Source organism: Narcine bancroftii, chromosome 9, assembly GCF_036971445.1.
Source record: "Narcine bancroftii isolate sNarBan1 chromosome 9, sNarBan1.hap1, whole genome shotgun sequence".
Lineage (NCBI taxonomy): Eukaryota > Metazoa > Chordata > Chondrichthyes > Torpediniformes > Narcinidae > Narcine > Narcine bancroftii.
Genome location: NC_091477.1, coordinates 105,797,559 through 105,818,769, shown reverse-complemented (window position 1 = coordinate 105,818,769; position 21,211 = coordinate 105,797,559). Strand labels below are relative to the sequence as shown.

Sequence of the window (21,211 nt, the reverse complement as noted above, 5' to 3'; positions counted from 1 at the left end):
CATCGGACGGAACCTGCTTGCTTTGAATCAAATAGGGGAGATTGTTAAATTCTAAAAGTTTTATATCAGAAAGGGTAAAGTTATTCCTCGAGTTCATTGTAGGAGGCCAAAGGCATGAACAATTAAAGTAACCTGCTGGTTTTCTAGCTTACAGCGGGATCCCCTATCGTTTGTTCCTCGATATTGTTTTATTGGACAAAGTGCATCAAATTTCAGCTAAGACACCAGAGCGGGACATGGGCGGGGTGTGGGGCACCTTCCTGGTGCGCGCATGGGCTTGGGGCAGCAGCGGCACCAAGGCTCAGCCCGCGCGGAACGTGCTGTGCCGAACGAGTGACTTTCGATCACTTCCTCGCCCCCAAAATGAACAGCGAGCCAGGAGCCTGGCCGAATTAAAAGTGGGCACGGCGCAGAGTGGTCTCATCATTCTTGGGGCGGGATTTTTTGGCGCCTTAAACTCTTCGGTCTTCTATTAGGCATAAGACGTTTCACAAACATAGAAGCGAGGCTACAGGTAAAGTTGGAAATGTATGTATTATTGTTGGAAGTTGGTCAGAAGCCCCCAGCCCCTGTTCCGGAAGGCGGCTCTGGGCGTGTCCACGCGAGTTCCATCACACCGAAAAAGTTACATCACACCGAAAAAGTTACATAACACCAAAAAAGTTACATAACGTTCGAATGTCTCCCTGACAGATCGGCACCGATGCGGCTGTAGAAGGGCTCGGGGAGAGGTTTACTACGTGAAACTAAGGAGGTAGCGTTCATGCTCATCTCTTTCCGCGGATAATGTCTGAAACGCTGATTGGTTCTGTGTTTTGATGTGTTTATTACTGCCGATTGTGTACGTTACTGCTGCTTGTGGGTTCCCTCAAGGGTAACAAAGGCGAACGCGACTGAAGTCGCAGGGATCTGGAGAACAAGACAGTCTGCTGGAGGGATTCAGTCTCAGGGGGAGAGGGGCGGTGTGGGGGGAATTGTCGAGATGCCAGTTAGAAACCCGCCGTCAAATCCCCCCCCCCCCCCCCCCCCTCACTAGGTGTTGAGGATCCGGAATTAACCAAGTGTCCATAACCGACATTTAACTCTTCTTGCTGTTGCAGAAGGGTGGGTGGACATAGTACGGTCGGTAATAGTTGTACAGAATTTTGTCAATAATATTTCCCTCTATTTAAAATGAAACTAGTTCTTCTATCCAAAATCAATGCAGAGAGTCCCATGTCCAACATACTTTTTTTCGGATGAATCAGCTGATTTTCATAGATTGAGTTTTGAGTGAGTCTGAATTGAATTCCTCCAGGCCTTTATTTGTTTTGCAGGACACTGGCCAGGTTTTTATAGTCAGCACCATTGACACTCAGTGGGCCCTTGGAATAAATGAAAACTTGATGAGGAGTGATCATCCCTGTCAGAAACACAAATTCTCACAAATGAGTCTCTTTAAGATCGGTGACACGACAAGCTTTATTCACAAGTCTGCAGAGTTGGACTCAACCGGCTTCCAGCCAAGTCAAGCCCCGATACATACAGTGCATTGTTTTTTATACAATTTGCTTGTCCTTCAGCATCTCCACTACACTGCTTTAATTGGTTAGTTTTTGCAGAATCATCCTGATTACTGTTAGTCACGCACACCACGATCATTCATGACCTCTGCTCACACCAAATTCTGTTTTTCACTCTTTATCAATCTTTGGCTCCTGTATGTCTCTCTGTAGTTAAATCTGTTGCAAGTCTGTTGTAACATTTTCCAGCTAAACTCTAGTGGTTAGCCCTCTTTTATGACTAATCATCACATTTTAACTTAAACCCTTTTTAACCCAAATTCTCTATCTATAACAATCCTGGTAAAAAAAATCTAGAGGGAATCCCAGCATAAAAAACAAGGTTGGACCAACCTTCTGTCTCATAATTTCAAATGCAGTTTTGAAAACCCAAGTGAAGATGATGTGGAGGGGGGGGGGGGGGGGAAATCAGAAGGTTGTGAGGTGACTGGAAATGGGGAGAACAAGATTGAGTCAAGAGAGGGAGGAGCTATCTATAACCTCAAGAGAGTGAGCACTATATGTTCACTCAACATATATATGCACTCTTCTGTGAAAGGAAGTGTTTTAGAACTGTGCCTTGATCAAGTACAGAGCATTCCTAACACGTCGTGGACTAGATAAAGGAGAGGGACAAAAGGCTGCAGATGATGGAATCTGGAGCAAAGAATAAACTGCTGAAGAAAATAAGCAAGTCAAACATATCTGGAAGTCGGCAGAAATGTTTTGTTGGGACTAAGTGTAGAAGGAAGATAGTCAGTATAAAGGAATGAGGAGGAGTGAGACAGGGTGGTGTGAGATGGGTAGAATCCGGTGTAATGGGCGATGATGGACAGATGCAGTCAGGAAGGAATGGGTAAAAATAGATCTAAAAAAAAAACACATGGGCAGGTGGAGGTAAGGGAAAGTAGAGAAGGTACTGGGTGGAACCAAATAAGGCAGGGATGATGGTGTTATGTTGGGAAGAGTATCAGGTTCACAGGGAGACAAGTCTAGACACAAGTGTTGCAATCACACGCAACTTTAATTAATAGACAATGATATAGAGATTCACCTCTTGGACCTTGGACCATGTTGGCTCCGACAATAGTGAACCTATACTCTACAAGCTTACACATTTGAGAGTACACACTACAAGCAGGGACTCTTACACACAACCAATTCCCTGTACTAACAAGTACTGAGCTTTTTTTTGAATATTTTATTTAAAATTTTTCATCCATGAAATTAATATATTTTTTACATAAGAAAAATGACAATGATTACTTGGTAATTTTATCCCCACGTCCTCCCTCCAACATATACCCCCCTCACCAAAAATTATATAATAATGGAAATAGATATAATATATAGTTATATAGAAAAAATTATAGCAAAAGAAAGAAGAAATACTATTATTCTGGATTGTACAAAGGATCAGCTCACACATTAGGATCTTTATTTATAGAGCAACTTTTGAGACGATTATTACAATAAAATTATGAGGGGAATAGATAGGGTAGATGTGAATAGGCTCTTCCCCTTGAGTGTAGTAGAGATTGGAACGAGGGGTCATAAGTTGAGGGTTAGGGGGCAAAACTTTAGAAGTAACATAAGAGGAAGCTTCTTCACTCAGAGAGGTGGCTGAGTGGAATGACCTTCCGGAAGAGGTGGTTGCAGCAGGGTCAATTTTATCAGTTAAGAGGAGGTTGGGTGTGAGGGGTTGGAGGGATATGGGCAGGGAGTAGGTAGGTGGAACTAGTGGAGTTCACTTAAATCGGTGCGGACTAGAAGGGCCAATATGGCCTGTTTCCGTACTGTAATTGTTATATGGATATGGATGTCTTAAGAGGCCGGAATTACAATTTTAGATATTTATTCCTAAACTTTGGATATCCGAGCTCCAAATTTGTAAGAATATAAAATATTTATTTTTTTAATTATGTGTAATTTTCTTCAAAGGTATGCAAATTTATATTTCCTACTATATCTTTCCATTACTTGCATCTGATTTCCAAGTCACTGCAGTACACTTCTTTGCCACTGCTAATACTATTTTACTACATTTCACTTGATAAAAAGATCATTTTAATTTAGGCCTTGTTCCTTCGATGTTCCCCAGAAAAAATAAACCTGGATTTTGTAGAAAAACATTACTAGTAATCTGTTCTTAAAAACTTTCCTCAATCCACCCAGAAAGTTCTAATTTAGAATATGCCCAAGTAGAATGTAAAAAAGTTGTTATTTCATCACCACATCTAAAACATTTATCTGATTAATCTGATTTCATTTTATGCAATTTTTGTGTCGTTAAATATAATGGTTGTAAGCAGTTGTAACCATTATATTTAATGTGGGCACCCTTATATTTAAGCAGTGATCTAAACTGTACCTAATGTTTATAACATTCGTCATTAAATCTTGACAGAGTTCTGCCCGTCTTTTCTCATCAATTGTAATATTTAAATCTGCCTCCCATTTCTGTCTAGGTTTATGAACTCCCTTTTTGATATAAAAGATACATTGCAGAAATAAATTTCTTGCCATAACCTATCCCAATAAGAACTTCCAACTCACTCAAGCTGGTAAGTACAATGTTGGATCTAATTTTTGCTGCAAGCATCCTCTCAATTGAAGATAACAAAAAAGTGTATTCTGAGTTATTCCATATTTACCTCTTAATTGTTGAAATGACATCAATGGACCTTTGTAACAATCTTCTACATTTTTAATACCATTTTGAGACCAAATATTTAAAAATTGATTATCTTTAGTAAAAGGTATAAGATTATTTTGAATTAAAGGCATCTTGGGTGATATACTTCCTTTCTTTCCAATTTCTTTATTTACCTTATTTCAAATAGTAATCAAATGTTTAAGGAAAGGTGCTTCTTTCACACCAGTTATTAACTTTGAATCCCATTTATATGTAAATAGCATTACTATGGCTCAGCTTCAGTGTGTGCACACCTTACCCGTGACACTTCCATTGATGTCCACTGTAGCCACCTGGCATGGAGCGATATCCAGGGCTTGGACCATGAGGCGGAGAGAAAAAATGTTCTGTGCTTTGGTGTTATATACAGAGCTAATCTGTGCTTCTAGCCAATATTGATCCGAGGTGATTTAAATTAGCCATCGGCAAGATATGCCGTAATTGGTAGCTTGAGTCCAATCTTGATTGACGGGTGATGTGACTTCCGAATAAGTATCAGACGAGGACATGTGACCAGCCACAATCCACACATTCTGGACAGGCAGGGAGGCCTCATTTCCTCCACACACATTACTTGGAAGTATATTACTCTGCACTCACTAAGAAGACAATCAATAACTCTATGTACATGTTATAACTTTTAAAAAAAAGAAAAGAAAAACAGAACAAAAAGATATGTTTAAAAAAACAATGCCAATTAAATGGATCAATATATACACAAGTGCCTTCCATATGCTGGACAAGACACAATCAAATTCAATGACAACACCCAACCAGCTCTTCTCCCACCCCCGAGCAAACAGGGTCGCTGTGTTTCGGTGGAGCAGGGTGCTGTGGGAGCTGCTCTCCAGTGAAAGAGGGGAGGTTAGAGAGGGAAATATGTCTGGTCACCAACTCACGTACCTGGTTTCTCTGGCCTGACTAGAAAATGTGGGCACCCTTATTACCAACTTCTGCGAGCAGGCAATGCAAGGTCATCAATCAGGGGCCAGAGCCCCCTCTTGGCTTGCGCATCCCATGCCTTGGCCTCACACTTGGGCGCTCCCTAAGCACAGCGCCCAGATGGCTGTCACCGTGGTATCCCATGGTGAGGTAGGGGGCAGGCTGGCATACGTATATTCAGAGTGTACCCCGGGTGGCATGTTCTCTTGGGCTGTCGTCCAACACCAGGATGCTGTTCCTGTTTGCGTTCTCTTTAAACAGGTGCCACAAGTGCTTATGTTGGATCCCTGTAACGATAGCCAGGAGGAGCCGGGACTGAAAGTTAGCCAATTTGTGATTTCAAATAAAAGTTCCTGAAGCCCCCACCCTATGAGGTATTTGTTTTTGTTAATGGGAGGGTTGGACGATACTGTCATAGTCAAGGGAAACAAAATATGTACATTTCTTTCTAGTGTTTGATCTATGACACTCCACTTATAAACTGTAACTCCATTTCCCTGAGTGTGCTTAGACATTTTTACTCACCCTGAGCTGTAGTAATAACGAGAAAATCAAAACATTCATTACACAATCTGCCCCTGGAATGCACATAACTAAAGATGCAATCAAATGTTCAATGTTGAGGTTTACGTTTCCAAGGCAACTGCTCTTGCTTGTCTTGTTGAGAGTTCTTTGCATTATAAGTGACAAGTGCTTCTTGCTGGTTGCAGGAACAGTGTGATGACTGTAAGGCAGTCGGAATTTCCAGTGTGGGAAATTGCAGCTGTCTGTTGCGCTGAAGAGGTCTATGTCATGCAGGGTGGTCTTCCATACTGTTAAGTGGTCTTTGCCCTGCAGGGTGGGTGGGTGGATGGAATTTTTTACTCCCTCTTGGAGAGTTTATCAGTGTGATAGCATATTAATGCAGTTTCTCCTGGAATGCAACCCACCAAGTGTTTCCCGATCCCCGAGCAACTACTTCCCCATTCTGGGTGGACCTTGTGGCTGCACCCATACTCTAGTGGACTCCTCAGGGCCATGAAGGTCAACCTCGTCCAATTTTTGATGTGCCGATGTGGCCATATGTCTAGCAAGTGCTCAACCTGTGCAGTGGGGCTTCTTGCAGCATGCTGAGCTATCCTTTGAGTTTGTGGTTGGATATCTTTTGCTTGAGGAGACCCTTCACGAACTCCATTAACCCTGATGCTTGCGGATAGTAGGGGATGTGCAAAAGCCACAAGAAACCAACCTCTGTGGGCCCTGTTTTGTATCTTAGCCCTAGTAAACTGTGAACCCTTTGTTAGTCTGTACCTCCCATGTTCCATAAATAGAAGAGATGCATTTCAGCGCCTGAATGGTGATGTCCTAGTCGGCCTGCTTGCAGAGCACCAACACCAGGACACCAGAGTAGATATCAATCATCGTCAGTATATATGCTTTTTATCTTTTGGCATGGGAGATGGCCGATATAATCTACTTGCCAGACTTGGCCCGCTCCCGTGCTACGCCTAATGTGCTCTGGTGTTCCCGTTGGCCACCCCCATGGTTTAACCATGGTTTATCTACTGCTGTCTGCGCCCAATCCTGAGATAGTGCCACCTCTAAGCCCTCTGCCCACCATTGCTTTCCATCAGACCCCAGGTGACTGCTCTTCCTGTGAGCCCATATTGCCAGGGCACTGGAGTCTACATCTTTGGAGCGGAAGAAGGCACATTTGAGCTGCATGGTCCATAGCGGCATTGTGGATGGCTTCCGCTGTAGCCATGTTGGTGTGGGCATCTACCGTGAGTGCCCACTGCCCAACCTGCTCCCAGATATACCTACGGTGCTGCTGACCCCATAGAAGACAATTGTGGATCTCCCACCCGGTCTCATGCCAGCGAGACATCCATATCGCCATCCCGTTCGCCACACCCCATGAGTCAGTTACATCATTGATTTTATTGGCTAGTGAGCAAGCTGGCTGGATCCCCCCACTCACTCTTGGTTTTACCCGTGCATGGGGATAGTACTGCTGCTCGCCATGGCTGCTTCCTGTTCTTCCAATGGCTGGAGCTGTCCGTAAACCAGGTTTGTTGCAGTTCTTCCTTGGTGAGGGAGTTGAACGGCTGACCCTAGGGGGAAAAGCATCAAGCAAAACTTGTACAAAATCACTCACTAATAAAATGCAAGTTTGAACCTGTAGCATTTTTTTTACAAGATTTACTAAGAGTCCAATGATTTTGTTACAACTCCTTGGAAACTTGTTTACTGTGTTTTGTTTTGCCTGCAGGTTGTTCAGTGATATAGCAGGCAACCGTGCTGTGGCTGTTTGTCAATCTTCCTTCAGACCTTTAATTTTTTCTTTGTGACTCACTGCCAAACAAAGACTTAGCATGTCCTCAAAAGTCAATCAGCCAAGAAGGAGGTCTGTACGTGAAATGAAAGATGTTAGCAAGCAGAAAACTAAAGAAAAATCAAATAAAAAAGCAGCAGAATTTCTTCAATCCTCAAAGAGACTGAACCCCCAAAAGGGACCTGATCACAGTGATTTGAGTCAGAACAAGGAACAGAATCAGCCTGCCAGTAGAAAGAGAACCATGAAAAAAATGAAGCCAGAACAAAAGGAGGAAGAATTGTCCAGTGCTAACAAACATAAAAGTAGGAAAACTGAAGGCCAGGCATCTGCCTCAGAAGAAGATTTGTTGGAAACCATTAAAAAATCGCGCTTGTCCACTGCAGAATCAGTTGAAGAATTTAATTATAACATGAAACGTGTCCGTCTTCTGTCCGAAGCCAAGGAGATCCAGGGGAAATCTCAAGGAATTGCCTACTGGATGTCACGAGACCATCGAGTGCAAGGTAAGGCGATAGGTGTTCAAGGAGGCAATGTGCTTCTGTTTTAAATCTCAAATATAGTGCTTTTAAGAAAAAAATAGCAAGATAGATTAACATCTTTTCCTGAAAAATTCTCTTAACTGCAGTAGTTCAAAAACCTTTGATTTAATGCATTGACTTTTTCAAATTTTTTTTTTCCTTAATGACACACCACTGTTTGTGTGTAGAAATATAAGGTTCAGAAATGCCATTTAACGCGCCTTTTTAATTTAAGGAAATGTATTTAATGCAGCATTTTCAGGAAACCATCCCTTTTGTAAATTGAGAAATAGCAGTATATAAATTGTGAATTAATTTTTTTTAACTATTAGTTTCTATTTATAAAACAGTGCAGTAAAAACTCCATTAATCCAGCACATAGGACTTTGATAGGACTAGATGAACAATTTTCTGGATTACCAGATATTATATTAATGCTTCAAAATGCTTCTTAATTTTTTTTAAAGATGTTATGCACAAGAATAAAATATTTTCCAATAAACCAAGTAGATTTAGTTTATTTGTCACTGTGAGAAGGGTTCTTCTGCGAGCTGACTTAACAGATTATCTCTTACAGTTGTGTAAAGGGCAACATGGTAGTTCTGTTATGGGGTTCAGTCAGGAGCCTGATCGTTGCAGGGAAGAAACTCTCTTTAAGCCTATTGGTTCATAGTTTCACACTCTTAAGCCACCTTCCTAATGGAAGGAAGGAGAAGAGAGTGTGTCTTGGGTGTGATTGGGTTTTCTAGGCACTGGAAGGTGCAGATGGAGTCCATGGAGGAGAGGAATTTTTTTTTTATATGTTCTGAGCAGCATTCATTCACCTTGTAGCTTCCAATCTTGAGCCAAACATCTCCCATCCCACACTCGGCATCCAGCAAGTATGTTTTCAGTGTGCACCTGTAGATGTTTTTGAGGGTCAAGGAGGACATGCCCTAAACCTTTTTAGTCTTATGATGAAGTCGAGGCATTGGTGGGCTTTCTTGATCATTGTCCCAGTTCAGATTATTTGAGATACTTATTCCTATGAACTTGAAGATATCTATTCTATTGATTTCAACACCATTAATGCAGACAGGGGTGTGGATTTGGCCCCATCTCCTGAAGATGATGATCATTTCCTTCATCTTACTGACATTGAGAGAGGATGTTGTCTTGCCGCAATGCCACTCGACTTTCAATCTTTTTCATATGTATTCCGACATTGTTATTTGAGGCTCGGCCCACTACTGTGGTGTTATCAGTATATTTGAAGATGGAGTGGAATGGTATTTAATGGTGTAGAAGGAATATAGTAGGAGACTGAGTACACATCCTCGAGGAGTGTAACTGTTAAGTGTTGTTGCTCATCTTCATTGATTGTGGTCTGTTATATAGGAAGTTAAGGATCCAATTGTAGAGATGGGTGGTAAGGCCTAGATCCTGAACGTTTGAGAATAACTAATTAGGGACTACAGTATTGAAGGTAGAGCTCTAGTCCACAAACAGTCATCTAACATGGGTGTCTTTGGCATCCAAGTGCTTTAGGGCTGATTGGAGAGCTGGAAGATGGTGGTCTACAATGAATCTGTTTGACTGGTAGGCAAATTGAACTAGGTCAAGGCTGGTTGGTAGACTCATGTTGATGTAATCCACAACCAGCCACAAAGCAATTATGATGATGGAAGTTCAAAGTCATCATTTAATCATGTTGGCTTTTCTTTGGTGTAGGTATGTTGGTGGCCTTTCTGAAGCAAATGGGGACTTTGGCTTGTTGTTTGGAGAGATTAAAGATTTAAAGGGAGTATAATGAATAGACAGGGAGACTGGAAACTGAGATGCTGTTATTGGGTGGGAAGATGTGGGGACCAGGGCCCTTGTGAGTAGACAGTGAGTGTGTGATTTCCAAACTGCCAGAGAGTGGAATATTGGTGTTGTACTCTGCCATTGCAGGCAAAATCTTCGCTAGGATTCTACTAAATAGAATAATACCTAGTGTCGCCGAGAATATTCTCCCAGAATCACAGTGCGGCTTTCGCGCAAACAGAGGAACTACTGACATGGTCTTTGCCCTCAGACAGCTCCAAGAAAAGTGCAGAGAACAAAACAAAGGACTCTACATCACCTTTGTTGACCTCACCAAAGCCTTCGACACCGTGAGCAGGAAAGGGCTTTGGCAAATACTAGAGCGCATAAGATGTCCCCCAAAGTTCCTCAACATGATTATCCAACTGCACGAAAACCAACAAGGTCGGGTCAGATACAGCAATGAGCTCTCTGAACCCTTCTCCATTAACAATGGCGTGAAGCAAGGCTGTGTTCTCGCACCAACCCTCTTTTCAATCTTCTTCAGCATGATGCTGAACCAAGCCATGAAAGACCCCAACAATGAAGACGCTGTTTACATCCGGTACCGCACGGATGGCAGTCTCTTCAATCTGAGGCGCCTGCAAGCTCACACCAAGACACAAGAGAAACTTGTCCGTGAACTACTCTTTGCAGACGATGCCGCTTTAGTTGCCCATTCAGAGCCAGCTCTTCAGCGCTTGACGTCCTGCTTTGCGGAAACTGCCAAAATGTTTGGCCTGGAAGTCAGCCTGAAGAAAACTGAGGTCCTCCATCAGCCAGCTCCCCACCATGACTACCAGCCCCCCCACATCTCCATCGGGCACACAAAACTCAAAACGGTCAACCAGTTTACCTATCTCGGCTGCACCATTTCATCAGATGCAAGGATCGACAATGAGATAGACAATAGACTCGCCAAGGCAAATAGCGCCTTTGGAAGACTACACAAAAGAGTCTGGAAAAACAACCAACTGAAAAACCTCACAAAGATAAGCGTATACAGAGCCGTTGTCATACCCACACTCCTGTTCGGCTCCGAATCATGGGTCCTCTACCGGCACCACCTACGGCTCCTAGAACGCTTCCACCAGCGTTGTCTCTGCTCCATCCTCAACATCCATTGGAGCGCTTACATCCCTAACGTCGAAGTACTCGAGATGGCAGAGGTCGACAGCATCGAGTCCACGCTGCTGAAGATCCAGCTGCGCTGGATGGGTCACGTCTCCAGAATGGAGGACCATCGCCTTCCCAAGATCGTGTTATATGGCGAGCTCTCCACTGGCCACCGTGACAGAGGTGCACCAAAGAAAAGGTACAAGGACTGCCTAAAGAAATCTCTTGGTGCCTGCCACATTGACCACCGCCAGTGGGCTGATAACGCCTCAAACCGTGCATCTTGGCGCCTCACAGTTTGGCGGGCAGCAACCTCCTTTGAAGAAGACCGCAGAGCCCACCTCACTGACAAAAGGCAAAGGAGGAAAAACCCAACACCCAACCCCAACCAACCAATTTTCCCCTGCAACCGCTGCAATCGTGTCTGCCTGTCCCGCATCGGACTTGTCAGCCACAAACGAGCCTGCAGCTGACGTGGACTTTTTACCCCCTCCATAAATCTTCGTCCGCGAAGCCAAGCCAAAGAAAAAGACTCTGCTAAGGCATTATATTGGCTTGCAGTAGTTGGTACAAGTCCAAAATTCTGTGTGCATGACTCATTCAGTCCATCCTTGTTCACTCTGAGCATCTGGCAGATCAGTAAAATGGAGTGTTCAGATTGTTGTGGGGCTGTGAGCATATCTGCTGGTGGAACTGGGGGGAATTTCCTCGTGCCTTCTCTCCTTATGCCAATCTATATCCCTGAGCCCTGAACAAAAGTAGGCTGGCATGAGCCAAGCAGAGTTGAGAGGGCCAGGCAAGCGTACTTAACCATTGAATCAGTGAGGTCGAGTCCTACTCATTCTGTGCACTTTCTTACCTATCACAGTAGTTCCTGCTTCCTCTCCTGCATGCTGTTATTGTTCATTTCTGACTTACAACAAATCTCAGGAATGGAATCCTGTTGTAACCCAGGCACAACCAGTGGTATTCTCACCAGGTGAATCATATGGGATCCTGAGGGGTCATTACAATGGTGACCACATCTTCCTGTGGGAGAAGTGGACCACCATTTCAACAAAAGGGTTCTTCCATCTAAAGCTGTATTTAAAAGCACAGCTGAGTTACCACAGGTTGTGTTATGTTTCAGGGCAGTCAGTAGTGATTATACAGTCAATTACAACAGAAATTCTGCTATTTGTAAAGCTCCCAGACATCTTGTCTGGACACGAGTCAGCTTAGCTAGCATATTACTACACCTGAACTCTAACAACCCTTGTGTTCATTAACTGTATTTTGTTGAAAACTTCTGGGAATCCACCATATTTGTGGTTTTAATAACTCAATATAAAATTTTCTTGTGATGAAGGTTAAGCTTGGTGCTTCTATTTAATGTGAAAAGTTTGTGAAAGGGACAACCTTGCTTCCAGTTGCAGGAATTGGTGTGAAGCGTTAATTTAAACTGGTGCCCAGTTCCAGCTTTCATTGAGTACCCAAATAGGGAGTGTGTAATTCTGTATCAGATTAATATGCCAGATTATTGTGGAATTTGATCTATCTACTCTCCCCTGCTGACAAATTGTGAATAACTTTATTCTCATAGATAACTGGGCATTCTTGTATGCGCAGTTGCTTGGTCTTGAGCGTAAGCTCCCACTTCATGTCTGCTACTGCCTGGTTCCCAAGTACCTAGATGCCACCATCCGCCAATTTGGCTTCATGCTGAAAGGTCTTCGGGAGGTTGCTGAGGTAAATTCTCTACTTCAACAAAGTTTTATTCTGCAATCCTCAAATCTTTAGAAGTTTCCTAAGTACAAAGGCTGCAGCATACAAACAGTGATGTTAAGGAAATTGTCCACCATTTGTTGATGTATGTTATGAATGTTATTACTATAAGCTAAAGTTGTTAAGCTTGCTCCCATGGAATAGTAGAACCAGATAATAAGTCTGCTTTTTAGGGGAGACAAGATAAGAATAAGGGAGAAAGGTTATGCAAAGAGAAGCAGAGAACTACAAGGAAACGAGTAAAAATCCTTGGATTAACTGGTCAGTGTGAATAGCTAATTTCAGTCATGTTTTGAATGAATTCATTTAATTTGCTATCTTTGCTTACAGATATTTTTCTGCCCACCTTTTCTTCTTAAGTAGTACCTCAGGGTAAAGAATGGCTTGGTTCCGCTCTAATTCTGTGGTTTCCGGGATGGCTGATGATGCTAAAGTGGGAGCTGCAGACGAGAGGGAAAGGAAGTGCCCGATGAGTCAGATAATGTGCTCCTTCTGCCACTTTAAGCATGATGTTTTGTGCCTTTCCAGTTTATGTTCCACTTTGGTCACAGCCAAAGGTTTGATTCAAAAAAGACTTTGAGACATCTTTGATGCATTTCTTTGCTCTCCTGAAAAACCTGCCATGATGAAGCTCGAAATAGAGTGTCTAATCTGGTACCAAGCAAGCATGCAGGTGATGTAATCTGCTTGTTGGAGATGGCCATGGGTCATTCGAGCCTTGATCTGGGTAGATTGGCTTGATTTGTTTATATTGTCAGTGATCAGTTATCTAAGAATGCATTCATTAATCTCCTAATCATTCTCACCATGTCAGTCCTAGTATTTTCTAATGGAGAAACTAGGAGTCTCATTAGTTCCTTTGTTCAAGAAGGAAAATGGGGATAATCCAAGAAATTATATGACATAGGAGCAGACATAGGCTATTCAACCATCGAGTCTGCCCCGCCAGTTAACCATTTTCCCACAGTCCCAGCCTTCTCCCCATGACCTTTGATGCCTTGGTTAATCAAGAACCTGCCAATCCCTGCCTTAAATACACCCAGCGACTTGGCCTCCACACCGCCTGTTTCAACAAATTTCACAGATTCACCACCCTCTGGCTAAAGAAATTCCTCCCATCTCTGTTCTAAATGGACACTCTTCAATCCTACATTCCCACTCTGTCCACACCTTTCAACATTCGATATGTTTCAGTGAGATTCCCCTCATCCTCCTAAATTCCATAGAGTGCAGGCCAAGAGCTTTCACACATTCCTCACATGGTAACATTTTCATTCCTGGAATCATCCTTGCAAACCTCCTCTGAACCGTCTCTAACATCAGTGAGCCTCCTATCAGTTTTAGGGAAGCTATTGAGTAGGATTCCTGGGGAGAGGATTTACCATATTTGGAAAAGCATAATCAGATTAGAGACATCCAACATGGCTTTGTGCTGGCAGCTCATGTTGTATAAATTTGAATGTTTTTTTCTTGAGGTGACAAAGAAGGTTGTTGAGGGTAGAATACTGGATGTTTTCTTTATAAACTTTAGTAGGGCATTTTACAAGGTCCCTATTGGTAGGTTGATCTAGAATATAAAGATGTAAGGGATCTAGAGTGAATTGATAATTTAGATATGGAATTGGGTTAACTATAAAAGAATGAGCGTAATTGTGGGTGGGTGTAATTCTGGCTGGAGGCCCATTCCCAGTGGTGTTCCATGGCATCAGTGTTGAGTCAATGAGGTTATATAGCAGCAGCATTTCTGTTATTGATTTGTCCCCTGAAGAGAAACACGATTTATTTAACATTTCTAATTAAAGAGGGGAGGTTCATCTTCTCTGGGGTAATTTCTTCTTGTCTTTGAATGGCTTACTTTGATTCTCTCAGAAGGTAAAAAGAGGCAGCTGGTTAGTGTTAGGCTTAAGATTTCTGAGGATATCAGGAGGGAAGGAGATATTTTTTTTTTCAAAGGCAATATTAACCAATTGCTTTCAGGATTACTTTTCTATTGGATTGAGGATTTGTTTTAAAACCAAAAGGAAGGCATAAATAATGGGAATGAATCCTTATTTTAAAGGGGTGAAGACGGAGAACAGCTGGAAAACAATGATAGCAAATGAGTGTCACCAGACATCATGTCCTAATGAAGAGGCCAAGCATGAAATGGTATTTTTCTTTTTAACTGAATGTATTGTGGGTATTATCTTGCAGGAGTGTGAGAGACTGAATGTAGCTTTCCATCTGCTGACTGGTTTTCCCAAAGATGTTCTGCCAGAGTTTATTCAAGAACACAACATTGGTTCAGTAGTTACAGACTTCTCACCATTGCGTCTCCTGCTGCAGTGGACTGAGGAAGTGAAAAACAAGTTACCAGAAGACCTGCAGTTTGTCCAGGTATGCATATTATTGATGGAGTGTTTGGATGTCCCGAGGCCTTGAAAGGTGCAGTGTGTGGAAAATTATCTTTTAATAATCTTCCATTTGATTTTTCTGGAACATTCTGCTGCCTTTCTCTGCAATTTGTTCCAGCTATTCACCAGCTTCCATTTAAAAAGAACTTTTGCTGTGCCTTCCATCTTCCAAACTGACATTAGAGCAGGGGTGGCCAAACTGCAGCCTGCAGGCCCACTGTGGCCAACTGCTTATTTCTAAATGGCCCAGGGAGAATTAAATGGAATATGGCCTGTTGGAAGATCGTCTCATAATAAATTGCCCTATATGTACATTGCACCTCTTAGTTTCAACACTAGATATCACTACCAATTTGAACAACTACAAGATCGGACATTGCAATGCTACTCATGGATGAAAACCGTTAACCTCGATTTTTAGAAAAAAATAACGTTTATCTCGGTTTTTAGAAAAAAAAACCGTTTACCTCAGTTTTTAGAAAAAAAGTGTTTACCTCAGTTGATTAAACATGGGAGAAACAAAAAGATGGAAAATAGCAAGGGAGGGCTGAAAATTTCAGACACAGTGGAAAAATTAATACTTCTTAACAGAAGTAAAGAGGAAGTATGTTTGTTTGATTTGCAAAGAATCTGTTGACTTTAATAGTCTATCTACATATTTACACATTACCCTGTACATCATAATCATTAAGGTGGACACCTCGGCCACGAACTGTATTCACTGAGAGATGTGGAGGAATGTTCAAGACTGCCTTGCCCCTTTCTTGATCTTTTCTCATGTTCTTATTTTTCACCCAGCTTTTTTATTTTGCACTGCTTTTTGGATGAAAGTTTTATAGTATGCATTTAAAGTAAATTTAAGAGCAGCAGATACAGAAATGCCTATTGTAAAATGTGAGCACATCAATAAACTACTGTAATGTTAACAGTTAAACTGTTCAATAGTGTCATATAGTTATTTTGATAGAAAATGAATTTTTGATGGTACAGGGGTTTTCTGGTCAGAAACACCATTTTTCTTGCAGCGTAACTGGTTTAAAACCTGCAGGTCTGATATTGATTAGTCCGTGACTCCTTATATTTTTCTCTATGTGGCTCACAACCAAAAAGGTTTGGCCATCCCTACATTAGAGTGTTTGGCAAACTTAAACATATTCCAGTTAAATGTTTTAGTTCCATTACAGATACTGAATTTTTTTAAAATTTCATCCCTTATTATTAAAAGTGATTGTCTATTAAAATGATTGTGTATAAATCAGTTAAATACTATTATTTCAAATTGCATTATACCTTAAAATCTGAAAAAAAGGAATATTATCCAGGATTATCATAATTAAACCCCATAAATCCATCTATCTAAAAAAAAGGAAACCTAAACCTAATACTAATCTAACCCCTCCCTCTAATCAAAATTACAAGAGAAATACAAAGATGGATCAAGTCGCAACCTCCAGAAGGCAGGCACAAGGACACCCAAATCATCTAAAACTACCAATTATGATAGTATTGTATAAATGGGCCCCATACCTTTTCAAACTAACTTTTTATCTTAAGTATTATACCTAATTTTCTCGAAGCTTAGATATGACATTACATTCTGTAGCTACTATGCATGAGTCAGTGAGAGTTAATCTTTCCAATTTATTAAAACTGCTCGTCTGGCTATCAACGTGCTAAAAGCTAAAACTTTCTCTTGAGCTGCCGATGAAAGTTTATCTGGCTCGTGTGGAAAAAAAAAACAAACAGGGCAGTTAAAAGGCAAGGATCTAATTTAATCTTAAACATCATTGACAAAGAATGAAAAATATTCTACCAATATCTTAATTTAGGACGCTCCCAAAACATATGAATCAATGTGATATACAGAATACATCTGTCTGAATTATTTTAAACAGCATGAAGGAACTACTGATCAGTTTTACTTTCCCAATCTTTGTTAAGTATTCCCACAGTGGTTTTAGTCATTACTTTAAATGGTCTGGAATCCTCTTAGAAGTATTATCCATTAACCAATATCTGATTATATTATGGAGTAACCCACTAATATAGGAAGAGAATAATTTATGACTGGGTCCATTTTATTTACTTTGTAGTCTTTCCTTGTAGATAAAATATCTTAAAAGTATCAGGTTGCATGTTCTTTACTGGACCATCTGCAGTCCCTGAATAATCTAATGGAAAAGGGAAGTTGTAATTCACTGCGCTCCATTCACCTCTGTTTGTATCACAGTACAAAAAAGTGCAGGAGAATCTTAGCACACTTGTGTACTGTGCATTTGACCCCAGCATTTGCAGATTTCTAGTTTATCTTCTGCTTGTATTACTATTTAGTTTGTGTTCAGATTAACTCTTTGCACCAAAGCCCCATGCTTATTTCTACTATTCTATTTAAAAAATTTACGAGGTAAATAATTAACTTTCGAAGTCCATGTTCCTCTGAAGATTTGGATTGTGAAGGCCTGGAGATCCATTTCCACTTTATTTCATGAGTAACTAATTAAGTTATACATGGCAACAAAGATTTTTGGTGAAAAATGCTATGGTTACCTTTATTGTAATAGCCATGTGTTTTTGGAATATGTAGGTGGATGCTCACAATATTATACCCTGTTGGGTAACCTCAAACAAACAAGAGTACAGTGCCAGAACAATCAGAGGGAAAATTAATGATAAGCTCTCCCAGTTCCTGACTGACTTTCCTCCAGTTATACAGCATCCTTTTACCTCTTCCCAAAAATTCCAGGTTGGTATCATGGAATGCTTAATCCTGAATTTTATTGACTTAGCTAAACATTACAAGAGTACAATCTAGTGCGTGGGGTGGCCAACCTTTTAATTTTTAATTTAGGGCCATGAGTTTGTGACACCCTATCAATCTACACCATCACTATGTACCCGTGGGCTGAAATGGCTTGGAACCGTGCTGTATGTCTAAATTAAAAGGTTGGCCACCCTGGTCTAGTGGTTTAATTCTTCAACAGATTGGTGGTCACATGAAGGTACATGGTTTGACTGTGTAGGTTTGCGCTACTGCTGTAGTATGACTAATGAAATACTGGGATTCTGCATAAGTATTGAAAATATTGACTTTCATTGAACACTAATACACAGATACTTCCTTTTCTTAAAAAAGATTTAAAATCCTGGGAATGCTGACTGATTATAGCACCTGCTGTTAATTTATTGCAATGAGTGTATGGCAAATCCTTTCCAATTTGGCCAGTTCTGCAAGTTCTCCTTGTGTTGATTGATGGACCGATTATATAAAAAAAAAATCTAGACCCAGTAAATAATCCAATTTAAAGATTTTTTTTTGTGCCAGGCAAAAATAAAAGCATTTCTGATCAAATGTTGCTTTTAGATTAATGGAATAAAAACAGTTTTCTGTTTCTGATACAAGCATTTAAGACTGGATTTACAATTGACTCGACACTTTTGTGTGGAACAGTTTAGCAATTCTTATTTGTTTTAGTGATTACTTGCTTTAAACAGATCAGAATAGTTTCTTCAAGGTTACAGTTTGATTGAATTTTGTTATTCAATATTCCACATTTTAATTTCCTCTCTGTGCAATGCAGTCAGTAGATGAAACTCAGACACCTTACAATACAAATCTTTTAGAAAACCCAACCAACATTTGCCTCATTGTAACTGAACGATGTGTGGTGTCAAGTTCCACCAGATACTGAGTTTGACTTTTTAGATGTTGTGAATTCTAAAAATTAAATTCATAGTTTTGTTATCAGCCATAATCTAATTGGGACTGTTTTACCATATTGTACAATCTTTATTTGGAAAGCATTTTGTTGTCATCTCATTTATTTTGTTTGACAAGGATTATACAATTACAGTTGACTGTTTAGTGTTTTTATTTGGTCTCTATTAATAATATGAATATGATAATTCACATGAATAACCTATAATGTAATTAGCTTTGAGTTTATCTTTCCAGATCATTGATTGGGATGCAGCCTATGCAAGTCTTCAAGTGGACATCACAGTTCAGGAAGTTGAGTGGGCAGAAGCAGGGACAACAGCAGGTCTATCTAAATTAGAGTTGTTCATTAAGGAAAATCTCAAGTGCTTCAGTACAGACAGAAACAACCCAAATAAGATTGCCTTAAGTAACATGTCACCATGGTTCCATTTTGGTGAGTATCTTTATAGCTTAAATATCAGAAATTCCAGGCCTTTTTCATTCCCTGTTAAATTAATGTTTCTGGACATATGGTAATTTAGAAGATCTGTCCTTAGCACAGACAATGGCTTAAATTCTCCTCCACTGCAAATGATCATCCACTCAAAACAGATATCAGCAAATTCCAATACGTGGGCCTCAATACCCCTCTGTGCAATTGGATCTTGGATTTCCTCATCTCCAGAACCCAATCAGTGCAGATTGGTAAGAATATCTGGCACTACAAGGCTATGTACTTAGACCCCTGTTCTACTCACTTTACATCTAAGTCTCTGTGGCTTGCCATGACAACAATATCATTTTCAAATTTACTGATGGTAAAGATTCCATTATTGTCACATAATAGTGCATTTAGAATGTAACATACATGAAATTCTTTAACTTTTGTCCACCATAAGGTGGATAGAGAGTCACCACTTTGTCAAGCACCCCTCACAGAAATCTATAGCTCCTGGTGTTCTTAGATGGTTTCCCCTCCAAGTACTGACCAGGCCTGAGCCTGCTTAGCTTCCAAAATCAGACAATCTCAAGTGTATTCAGGGTATTAGGTTTCGTAATTGTTCTGTATTAGGCTATATAAAAAGGGGATGAGTCAGTATAGAGGAGGGAGACTGAAAACTTGACTGAATAGTGTACTAATAACAATTTTTCACTCAATGTCACCAAAATCAAGGAGCTGATTATAGAATTTAGGAAAAGTAAACCAGACGTATTTGATCATTGGGGGATCGTATGAGGTGAGGGTAAGCAAATTTAAATTCATGGGAGGACCTTTCCTGGACCCAACATACTACAGGTACACAATTCTTTATCTGGAATCTTTGGGGGACATTGTGTTCCGAATTTCGGATTTTTCCGGATTTCGGAAAGCCAGATTTAAGACCACCCGAATTGTCCTGCTGAGTCTATCCCCACCCCCTTCCAGTCACACTGCCGTCTCCCCCCCCCACCCACCCGCCCGACGCGCTGCCAGTCTCCCCCTTCGTCCGCCTGACTCATGCTGCCGGTGACCCACCCCCACCCGACTCACGCTGCTGGTGATCCCCCCTCGCCCGCCGGACTCGGGCTGCTGTCTCTCTCCCCACTTGCCGGTTTTTGGAGCTTTCCGAATTTTAGATGCCTGGATAAAGGATTGTGTACCTGTACTGTCTTTGAGCAGAAAGCACATCAGAATTCTATTTCCTCAATTTAATGAAACGGAATAGATAAATGGCCAAGATACTGAAGGTGAGGAATGAGCTAATGGACCTTGCATTGGCAAAGTACTAGCAGTTCCTTCTGTGATTTAAACTGCATTAGTTCTCAGTCTTGAACAAAAATTGGAACCAATTAAGAACAAGTTTTAAAAGGTGAGCATGAAACAAAGGTTTGGGCTATGGCAAAGTGAGGAAGATTACAACTGCTATTGTAAAGAATGCATGTCAGCACCTCTACTTCATGAGTTAGCCAAGGTTCGGTATGACATCGGAAACCTTGGCAAACTTCTACAGATGTGTAGTAGAAAGTGTGCTGACCAGCTGCATCGCAGCCTCATATGGGGGCACCAATACCAATGAGCAAAAAACCCTGCAAAATACACAGCCAGTGTGTCACAGGCAAGATTCTCCCCACCATCAAGAGCATCTACGTGGAACATTGCCATTGGAGAGCAGCATTAATCATCAAGGATTCACAGCCCCCCCCCCCCACCGATCTCACTGCTGCCATCAGTAAGGATGTGCAGGTTCTACAGGACTCACTAAGTTCAGGAACAGTTGCTGCCCCTCAACCATCAATGCCTGAACAACAGGTTAATTCATGGACTTGTTTAAGGACTTGTACTTTGCTCATTATTTATGACTGAATATTTGTTCTTCTGCATTTGCAATCAGTTTGTTTGCATTTCTTTTGATTTTACTTTTTT

The 21,211-nt window shown here is 41.1% G+C and overlaps 1 protein-coding gene and 1 long non-coding RNA gene across 7 annotated transcripts in view; one reads left to right on the top strand and one right to left on the bottom strand.

Moving 5' to 3' along the window:
• Window positions 1-277: 277 nt before the first annotated feature.
• The window catches only part of cpdp (CPD photolyase), a 33,109-nt gene continuing 12,175 nt past the window's right edge, over window positions 278-21,211 (top strand). Inside the window, exons 1-8 of one of the 6 annotated variants that reach the window (XM_069897186.1) lie at window positions 278-514; window positions 694-754; window positions 4,010-4,105; window positions 7,430-7,998; window positions 12,536-12,681; window positions 14,911-15,093; window positions 17,695-17,853; window positions 19,063-19,261. In XM_069897186.1, coding sequence (XP_069753287.1) covers window positions 7,533-7,998; window positions 12,536-12,681; window positions 14,911-15,093; window positions 17,695-17,853; window positions 19,063-19,261 — 1,153 coding nt within the window. In that variant the 5' untranslated portion in view covers window positions 278-514; window positions 694-754; window positions 4,010-4,105; window positions 7,430-7,532. Of the gene's footprint in view, window positions 529-602; window positions 755-888; window positions 1,123-4,009; window positions 4,106-5,439; window positions 5,553-7,429; window positions 7,999-12,535; window positions 12,682-14,910; window positions 15,094-17,694; window positions 17,854-19,062; window positions 19,262-21,211 lie in introns of those variants that run through there. The other 5 variants (XM_069897187.1, XM_069897188.1, XM_069897191.1 and 2 more) reach the window with 5 other exon arrangements.
• Window positions 7,080-19,608, bottom strand: LOC138742586 (uncharacterized). Its single transcript, XR_011344273.1, has 3 exons — window positions 19,566-19,608; window positions 13,064-13,157; window positions 7,080-7,271 (listed from the first exon to the last, which is right to left on the bottom strand). It is a non-coding gene; the product is annotated as an uncharacterized lncRNA (long non-coding RNA).